Source organism: Cherax quadricarinatus, unplaced genomic scaffold (assembly GCF_038502225.1).
Source record: "Cherax quadricarinatus isolate ZL_2023a unplaced genomic scaffold, ASM3850222v1 Contig200, whole genome shotgun sequence".
NCBI classification, from domain to species: domain Eukaryota; kingdom Metazoa; phylum Arthropoda; class Malacostraca; order Decapoda; family Parastacidae; genus Cherax; species Cherax quadricarinatus.
This window is the reverse complement of record NW_027195226.1, coordinates 1,183-11,795: the sequence shown is the minus strand read 5'-3', so window position 1 is coordinate 11,795 and position 10,613 is coordinate 1,183. Positions and strand designations below refer to the sequence as shown.

The 10,613-nt window shown below is 42.8% G+C and overlaps 1 protein-coding gene across 1 annotated transcript; it reads right to left on the bottom strand.

Annotated features, from left to right (window-relative positions):
• Positions 1-5,145: 5,145 nt before the first annotated feature.
• Positions 5,146-8,337, bottom strand: LOC138851253 (facilitated trehalose transporter Tret1-like). The gene has a single exon (XM_070080179.1). The coding sequence runs from the start codon at positions 8,321-8,323 to the stop codon at positions 6,941-6,943; it is 1,383 nt and encodes a 460-aa protein (XP_069936280.1). The 5' UTR covers positions 8,324-8,337; the 3' UTR covers positions 5,146-6,940.
• Positions 8,338-10,613: the final 2,276 nt, after the last annotated feature.

Genomic DNA, 10,613 nt, shown 5'->3' with positions numbered 1-10,613 from the left:
CTAGACATAAATAACATACGTACTTATAACCTCATAGGTACGAGTTTTGATTTATTGTCTCCTGACATGAAATGATAATAAAACGATTGCAAACAATGGGTGGAATTGGAACCCATGGCGCGCTGGCCTGCTAGCTTCAGTTCTGGGTTACATTGAGTTCCAACCCTCGTCACTTCTGTCACTTTCTTCTCTTCCACACTTAGTTCCTCAGATACATATCTTTATTAACAATATTCTAACCAGCCAAGCCTAAGATCTAATAATAAAAATAATAATAATCTTTATTTTGACATGTTCAAGGTATACAGTCCTAGTTGACATCAGTGACATACTATTATGTAGAAAACTCCTTGATAAATTAGACACATGTGCAACTCTTGGGTATCTTTATTGAGGAAACGTTTCGCCACACAGTGGCTTCATCAGTCCATACATAGGAGAAACTTGAAGAACAGGAGGAGAATGAGGTAATCAGTCCCTCAACCTTGAGTCGATGTGTTCAGTCCATCAAGATTGATGGACTGAACACATCGACTCAAGGTTGAGGGACTGATTACCTCATTCTCCTCCTGTTCTTCAAGTTTCTCCTATGTATGGACTGATGAAGCCACTGTGTGGCGAAACGTTTCCTCAATAAAGATACCCAAGAGTTGCACATGTGTCTAATTTTTCAACATGTCGGTTCTCTGAACCATTCATCTACAAAGAAAACTCCTTGTTATGCAGAGCATTTCCGTTAAGTTAGTTCAGTTTTGTCCCAGGATGCGACCCACACCAGTCGACTAACACCCAGGTACCTATTTTACTAATAGGTGAACATGGACAGCAGGTGCCTTAAGGAAGCACGTCCTGGACCCACTTCTTAACTTCCAAATTTACCGACTTATACTGGTTCCTGGTCTCTTGGTCCCCTATCATACCTGCTCCTGAAACTGTGAAAGGACTGTGTGTAAATTTGATTCTGCAAATTTCATAATAGATAACTTGCTCTTAGGCATGTTCAGATAGTATACGTTATTACCACATGTGTGTACACGCACAGGTGTACACACAGTTAATATACATGTTCATGGAGTACTAAGGGACTGACTGCATGTAAGTTTGCCTTCACCAGCGGTCTTGATGCTTCAGAATCACGAATTAATGTCTGTGTGGTGAGTCAGTCCCAGCTTTGTTTCTCTGGCTGGTTGCCTGTGACTAGTTTCCAGAGTGCTTCTGTTTGTTTCTGGCCGGCAGGATTGTCTAGTCAATTGTTTAATAATCTTAAGAACACACTTGATTGAACGTGAGGTAAGCCATGTTATCCACCGCTGCCTTGACCTCACGAGTCTGGTTCACATATTTTTCCTGCTCATTAGCAGATGTTTTATGTCCAGGCAGGACGGGACCAACGTTCCTTGGTATTTTATTTTGGTAGCCATGACGCGGTTTGTTACTTAGAGTATTGTGCCTTTTGTTCTTCAGGGTGAGTGTAGGTTGGGATTAGTTATAGCTATGTTATTGTGTGCTAGTATCATTCAGTGAGTTATTATGTTGCATCACTCAACACGTTCCCGTAATGTGACTCATTGCAGCTATGGTATGGTACCCTGTATCATTCAGGATGTATTAGAACTGGACGAGTAGCCGCCTCTAAGTGGCGAATTTTAGGTATTTTGTGTGAGTGCAGGTTGACAGTTATACAGTGCAGCTAAGAGCTGATCACACTGTATATTGTTCATGTCTCGACAATGTATATATGTCCATTCTGGGATTAGGTCTGACTGAACTCCCTTGCAAGGGAGTTCATAGGAGAATGAAACTTATGACGATGTTTCGGTCCGTCTTGGACCATTAACAAGTCTCCTATGTGAGGGTTATTTGTGTTTTTGTTAAAGTCGCGGTATTATGCCTTTTTATTCTTTATTATTCCTAAGACTTTGGCTCTTCCACGTCAATGAAAATAAATTCAGGATGCATCAATATTGTGACTTTTTTTTTTTGCAGTGCTACCATATTGTGATATATTGTTTCTTATAGCCTTCAGGGTCTAGTTAAATGAAAATTAGATATAGCTATGGTATGGCGCCTCCTGTCCTTCAGTCTGGAGTTTTGAGACTCTCTGATCGCGGGTTCTAACCCCGCCCGTGGTATGGTTTGGCCTTGTGTGTGAGAGTGTGGATTAGATTTAGATTTTGCCACTGAAGTGGCTAGGTTATTGTGCACACCATATCCATCCTGTGGAGGGTAGTGCAAGAGCATATGGATATACAAAAGGCCTAGGAACTAGGCCCCAAAATGGTTTACAGGAATTCATTTAGATTTATATCTACGGTTGACTTATCTGTCGCTAGCCAATTTAGGAAATTTACTTAATATGCTTGGTATCTTATTTTCATTAATAAGATATCTTGATATAGTATCACAAATTAATAAGATATCTTGATATAGTATCACAAATGTTATTATACTGTCTCTATATTACTCAATAAGTGGGCAATAAAGCATATAGTGTCGTAGTTCACTATGGTGGACCACGACAGCAGTGACCACTAGCTTACTTCTGCTAGACTCAGTGGTCTGAGTGTCACTATGGTGGACCACGACAGCAGTGACCACTAGCTTACTTCTGCTAGACTCAGTGGTCTGAGTGTCACCATGATGGACCACGACAGCAGTGACCACTAGCTTACTTCTGCTAGACTCTGGTCTGAGTGTCACCATGGTGGACCACGACAGCAGTGACCACTAGCTTACTTCTGCTAGACTCAGTGGTCTGAGTGTCACTATGGTGGACCACGACAGCAGTGACCACTAGCTTACTTCTGCTAGACTCAGTGGTCTGAGTGTCACCATGGTGGACCACGACAGCAGCAGTTACCGAGTTTAACTCGCTATTAAACCAGGATCAGTTTTGTGACATTAAAGATAAGTCACACGATCAGCTGAACTAGTTGTGTCAGCCTTCTCAAGCATGACGTACTCCGAGTATATAACATTTTATTCGAGGTTAATAATACAACCACTTCTTGAGTTTCATCTAATCGGACAAGTTGGCAGTTACGGTGTAGTTGTAGGAACCCTCCCCTCCATATAAGGGATGGAGAGGAAATATGTAGGTAAAACATCAAGATCTCTGGGGCTTAAGATCCGTGAACTGGGTGAAGAGGTTGACTCCAGAAAAACTGGCGTAATACCTAATTCCCTGGTCTGGAGACACACTCATTTGCTGCGGCTGAGTACGCTTATTGATCTCTTTTGTTTGAGTTATTAGACAATAGCAGTGAGTGAACTCACTGTGCTCCCTCACTTATTATAATTCTCATTTGTGTGGTATCTGCCCACTCTTCTGCCCTATTGCGCTCTGTACATATTGTAAATATTGGTGGTGGGAACATACAGGTACTCAATACTCAAAAAAGCTACCTTTGTGTTTGCCATAGCTTGGTTCGTTCCTTGGCTAGTGACTTGAATTACGACCAGGAGATTCATTTGTTTCTGTGTTTATAATATTTAGAGCTACACCCGCTGCCATCCTCGTAACGAGGCCACTTCTACACTATGACAGCTTAAAACTTAAGATAGCTCCAATCTTGGCTAACTCTACAATTTTCCATTTGTAACTTGAGTTTATGTAATAGATTATTTCTGTTATTTCTCTGTCAAAACGATGATTATTGCTTTTGATATGCTAGAATGTAGCTGTATGATTTTGATTTTGCCGCCGAATCAACTAGTTTTTTCTAATGGCTAGTGTACTGTGCATCCCATACCCATCCTGTAGACGGTAGTAGCTACTTTATTGTGCACCCTATACCCATCCTGTAGACCGTAGGGGCTAGTTTATTGTGCAACCAATATTCATCCTATGGATGGTAGTGGCTAGTTTATATCTATCCTGTGGATAGCCAAGGCGAGAGAAAGAGCTACGAAGAGCGGAGATTTCAGAGTCGAGAAAGTGAGAATTACAGACGCGGAGGACACAGAGAAAGAGAGAAACAAAATTATTTTCTTGGGAGAAGGAGCTTGGTAAGAAAAGTAGTGAATGCACATCCCAATGTGCATAGGCTCACGGTGAACGGAAAGATGATAGTTTGCTACAGAGCGGTGGACATGAATGTGAATCTTATTCCTGGCTTTGCTTCTCTAGCTGCCTGCCTTTCTCAGTACATTGCCAAATGGTCTAATCTTCAGAACAAACGTGACTTGACCTGATCTTTGCCTCCTCCTCCTCCTCCTCTCCTTTCTTCTGGACAAGTCTCCTGCATTTTCTTTGCCTTCCCTGTCATCTGACTTTTCTCTTTCTTGCTTCGTTTTGTTTCGTAGCTTGGACCAGTAGGCTCATTGCAGTTGTTCTCTGCCACCACCATGGTGACAAGTGTCAGAGTGTTGAGATACGTCAGTCTCCACTACCTTGAAATGTAATTAAACTCTCATTACTCTATCATTAGTCCTGCCTGGGTGGGTCAGTAGCTCTCCTGCAGTGCTCCCCTCAAGGAAGGTTCCTTGATGTTGGTGAGGGGCTCTTGATTTAGGGAATTGGATCTGTGCTCCAGTTCCCCGAATTAAGCCTGAATGCCTTCCACATCCCCCCCCAGGTGCTGTATAATCCTCCGGGTTTAGCGCTTCCCCCTTGATTATAATAATAATAATCCTGCAGTGCTCCTTCGTTCTTTTGTACTGTTACTGCTACTACTACTATTATTTCTAGTAGTAGTTATGAGTTACGAGTGAGACGGTTTGAATTCCAGAGGGACCTAGCTTTCTGCTGTGGTCCTCAATTTTTGCCTTCTTGCTTCTAATAGTAAATCCCGTCCCTTGCAACGTCTTCGAGATGTCTTTGACAGTATTTAAGACTCCATTCTCATTCTTCAGCTGCATATCGTTCCAGAATTCTTCAGGCTGAGGGACTGACCACCTCTCATACTGTTTCTCCAAATTTGGTGGACTGATTACATCTTCATTTCACTAGTACACCTACTGCCTCTGTAATTGATTGAAGAAACCTATTGTGCAGGCGAAACGTTTCAACAATAAAGATACGCAAGTGTTGCACATGTGTCTTACTCATCAACTGTCGGTATTTTATACCATTTTCGATACAACAGATATATGGTAAGAATCAAACACTCTACAGAGTTCAGGAAAGAATCAAACACTATTAACTTCATGTTTTCTTTTATTATCAGAATAAGTGTTACAAATTACTTTGAGACATAGAAAATGAAAGCCTATCTACGTATATACATCCTAGCCGTGCTGGCTAATAAATTACATCTTAGACTTGATGACTATGTACATTATTTACAATGTATTCAACCTTTCTTACACAAAATATTCTTACTCTCAAAATCAAAACGCGAAGGCCACGAATATAAGAAAATAGTCCACAACTAACGCACGTTTCGAAGAGCTTTGATGTTTCACTCCGTAACGTGTAACATTTCCTCTTCAAAGTGTGTGTTAGCTGTTAATTGTTCCAGCCACGTTATTGTGGCTATTATTATTCTTATTTAAGAAAATATAGTCGTTTCAAGGGTATCTGGGTACAAGATCAACTTCGGTAGAGATGTCTTTTTTCTCGTCATGAAATAACAAGCCTCCTGACGCGAGTTTTCATTTTATGTCCAGCTCAGTGATTACGCTACCAGTGGTGACTGGTGCTGGGGCTCGTTAATTAGGCAACTGTTAATTGTACCGGTGTTGGGTGTGGGTGCTAAAGCAACTGTTGGTTGTACCGTTGTTGGGTGTGGGTGCTAAGGCAACTGTTGGTTGTACCGGTGTTGGGTGTGGGTGCTAAAGCAACTGTTGGTTGTACCGTTGTTGGGTGTGGGTGCTAAGGCAACTGTTGGTTGTACCGGTGTTGGGTGTGGGTGCTAAAGCAACTGTTGGTTGTACCGGTGTTGGGTGTGGGTGCTAAGGCAACTGTTGGTTGTACCGGTGTTGGGTGTGGGTGCTAAGGCAACTGTTGGTTGTACCGGTGTTGGGTGTGGGTGCTAAGGCAACTGTTGGTTGTACCGGTGTTGGGTGTGGGTGCTAAGGCAACTGTTGGTTGTACCGGTGTTGGGTGTGGGTGCTAAGGCAACTGTTGGTTGTACCGGTGTTGGGTGTGGGTGCTAAGGCAACTGTTGGTTGTACCGGTGTTGGGTGTGGGCGCTAAGGCAACTGTTGGTTGTACCGGTGTTGGGTGTGGGTGCTAAGGCAACTGTTGGTTGTACCGGTGTTGGGTGTGGGCGCTAAGGCAACTGTTGGTTGTACCGGTGGTGGGTAGGAGTGCTATGGCAACTTCTGGTTGTGCTGTTGTTGAGTATTGGTGCTAAGGCAACTACTGGTTGTACCGGTGCTGGGTATCGCTGCTAAAACAACTGTTGCTTGTACTGGTGTTGGGTATCAGTACTTAAACAGTCTCTGGTGTACCTGTGTCATATACCCGTGGTTACATAGCTACTGACATACCAAAGCTGGGTTGCCCACCCTTTTTACGAAACAAAAGTTCACCTTTTCGTATTCCAGGAATCAGCCTCTGCATCAACATTCACCCATGATGTGGTGAGACAATGAGATGCACACTGCTGTTCCTCAACCAGACACACACGAGATAAACCAGACACAGTCCAGCATCCTTGCTGCATACTGAGTCCCGCCCTCTGTCCTGGCTTCCCTCTGCTGCGATATCAGTTCCGCAGACAATTTTTTTTTGTTAGGTGTAAAGTATGTAGACTTCACGAGGGGGTCATTAATGCTGCATTTGGACTGTACACTATCTAGAGTATTTTAATCCCTAAAAGAGGGATTAAAGTAAACCGTTTGTGTATATATATACTGAGATATAATCCTCTCGGTGTATCTACACTGAGATATACGCACCTCTCGGTGCACATACATTAAAAGATACACACATTCTGGTGTATATTCACTGATCTTCCACAGACCACTGTATACAACACGAGACAACAGTTTATCATATCAACTTATTCTGCGTTCCCTGCTCATTGTACATTGGTGTGTACTCCCTTGGGGCACATATCTCCTGCATCTCCTGTAGGCCACGGCCTTTCGTCTCCGGGACCAGAGCCACGGTGAAGACTAGGCCTATGAGCGAGATCCCAGCATAGAGCCAAAAGGCACCGTACAGCCCCAACAGTAACTGGAAGTCCACAAAGGTCTTCACACTCGCGAAGGAACAGGCGTAGCTGACGGAATTGGCGATGGCTCCTAGTCCGCGATGCTTCAACGGGAACAATTCGCCGATGTAGATCCACGCGATAGGTGATATTCCCAGCGCAAATGCTACTTGGAATATCAAGGCACAAGTAAGAGGAATCCAATCTAAACCTGGCCCTGCTCCACCGCCAATGCTGCCCGTGACGTATAAGAATGTACCAAAGCCTGCTAGTGCTGTCGACATCAGAAGATTTGATACAATTAGCAATGGTAGCCTACCCACCGTGTCAATAAGAACTGAGGACACCATTCCAGCAAGAATTTGTAGAAGACCCACCACCACTGCAGCGCTGTAAGGGTTGATTCCCGCGAAGGCTTCAGTCAAGATTGGAACAGCATAGAAGTTAAAGGCGTTCGCTCCACTGAATTTCTGGAAAACCATTAGACCACAGGTAATCAACACGGGTTTAATCAGGTCTCGACGCCACTCCCGGTAGCAAGTAACTTCCGTTGTTTCCCGCATCGCGTCTATATTGGCTCTCATGGTGTCGAGCTCTTGCGTGATATCCAGTCCTCCACGCAGCCATGAGAGGGAGGTAGCAGCGTCGTCTTCACGTCCACGATACAGCAAATAACTTGGTGTCTCAGGAATGAGCATGAGCGCTAGGAAGAGAAGTGCTGGCGCTATGGAGGCCACCAAAGCAAGCTGACGCCATTCGAGATACACTCCCAGTACGAAAGAGAGTAGCATGCCTATATTGGCTGTGAGCTTAGCTACTGAGCAGAGGCAGCCGCGTATCTCAGGGTGGGCGATCTCGCTGATGTAAACTGGTGTGACGAGAGACACTACCGCCGACCATACACCACACAGGAAGGAGGAGGCGTATACCATATACACGCTTGAGGCAAACACTGTCAGCAGCCATGATAGGGCAAAAGGCAGCGATACTACTGCCAGTACGCTCTTTCTTCCCAGTCTCATAGCCAGCCCACCAGGGATGCCGCCGAAGAAGGCTCCCAGGAGCGACAAAGATGCAATCCAGGATCCCTGTTCTGGCGTGATGTTGAAGTGGTGAGAGTGACTGCTGTTGATGGGGGGAGGAATCTGCATAGAGGCGAGGGCGGGGGAGGAGTAGCCTTTACCCAGTCCCGTTGCCAAGGGTCCTAGAGCTACGATCATCGTCGCCACAACCTGCAACAGTAACAAAAATCTTAACTTTTGAAGTACTCGTGACGGAGACATAAGTAAATGACCAACGAAATCGTAATAACACCCTTACACACCACGGAACGGGTGGCGTTTGAACCCAAGGCGCGGGTTCAAACGCGACCCTAAAACAAACGCACTGGCATGAGTTCGAACCCCACCCATTCCGTGGTTTACATAAATAAAATATTAAGTGAAATCAAATATAAAAAAATGACGGTTCTTGACTTATACATGTTCCATTTTTTTTAGGGATCCCAAAGGAAGAACAGTGAAATTAATTTATGAAATTTGTATGCAAATTTTAAATTTTGCAAGAAAACTTTGGAACCTAATTTAGCCGTGATAAAATTGATTTAATATACAAACCTCATTTTTTCTAACGTATCTAAAATTTTACATTTGAAAAGTAACAGTTTTTCTTAAGAAAAAAACAAGTGTTGGAGTGAGCCGCTACACCTGTGTGAAGAAGTCGATCAAGAGTTGATTATATCCTGCTGAGTATGTGTGTATGATGTGCATGACGTGTATGATGTGCATGACGTGTATGGTGTGTATGACGTGTATGGTGTGTATGACGTGTATGGTGTTTATGATGTGTATGGTGTGTATGATGTGTATGACGTGTATGGTGTGTATGACGTGTATGGTGTGTATGACGTGTATGGTGTTTATGATGTGTATGATGTGTATGACGTGTATGGTGTGTATGACGTGTATGGTGTGTATGATGTATATGACGTGTATGGTGTGTATGACGTGTATGGTGTTTATGATGTGTATGGTGTGTATGACGTGTATGGTGTGTATGACGTGTATGGTGTGTATGACGTGTATGGTGTTTATGATGTGTATGGTGTGTATGACGTGTATGGTGTGTATGACGTGTATGGTGTGTATGACGTGTATGGTGTGTATGACGTGTATGGTGTGTATGACGTGTATGGTGTTTATGATGTGTATGGTGTGTATGATGTGTATGACGTGTATGATGTGTATGATATGTATGGTGTGTGTGATGTATATGATGTGTATGACGTGTATGATGTGTATATGTATGGTGTGTATGACATGTATGATGTGTATGACATGTATGGTGTTTATGATGTGTATGATGTGTATGACGTGTATGATGCGTATGATATGTATGGTGTGTATGATGTGTATGACATAATGTGTAGGATAGGTATGGTGTGTATGATGTGTATTGTTTGTATGACGTGTATGTGTATGCTGTGTATATGTATGGTGTGTATGATGTTTATGGTGTATATGGTGTGTATGGAGTGTATGGCATATATGCACTAAAGCAGCAGTGCATACGCACCGGTTGGTGTATACTTTAGTATATATATACACCTAGATATTATTTTCTTGGCTACATTATTGATTAAAGAACACTGACTGACGACATTTAGGTGACGTGCAGCCTTAAGTTAATTGAAGACTTTTTTGGGGCCCTACTGTACTTTGTATTAAGACCCACGATGCTATCTTGTTTTCTGTTATTACACATTCTCGACGATACAATGTAGTAGATTCTTACCCTCTTCTCCAGACATGTCATTATCCTCTTTTTCCATTAGCTCTCTGGAAGTTCAAATCTACAACATCAAAGTTATTTTCCCTTAACACTTGAGAACTTTAAGTTTTATGTCACCCATAAGGTTAAACAGACGTGACTAAACAATTAGGAAATTATATTACGAATACTTTCAGTCCTGAGTTAATGTTTATTACAAACGTGTTTGGGGTAAATAAGGCTCAAGAACCGAGACTTATCTAGGATATAATAATAATAATAATAATAATAATAATAATAATAATAATAATAATAATAATTATTATTATTATTATTATTTCTACAAATACATGTACATGGTATACAGGCCTAGATGACATCAATGACATATTACTATATAGAAAGCCCCATGTTATGCAGAGGATTTCGGTCAAATTAGGTCAATTTTGCCCCCACATCAGTCGACTAACACGCAGGTACCTATTTTGGTTATAGGTGAACATGGACAGCAGGTGTCTTATGGAAACACGTCCTAATGTTTCCACCCGTACTGGGAATCGAACCACGGACCTCAGTGTGTGAACTGAGTGTGCTACCAAAAAAGTTGTTTGTTTATGTGTGTTGAATTACAACCTATGGGCAACACGTGTCTTGAACCACAACCCGAGGTGTAACACCTGTCCAGAACCACAACCCGAGGTGTAACACCTGTCCAGAACCACAACCCGAGGTGTAACACCT

What these genes read in the sequence shown, in the direction of transcription:
- LOC138851253 (XM_070080179.1), bottom strand. Translation starts at nt 8,323, where the DNA reads ATGATCGTAGCTCTAGGACCCTTGGCAACGGGACTGGGTAAAGGCTAC.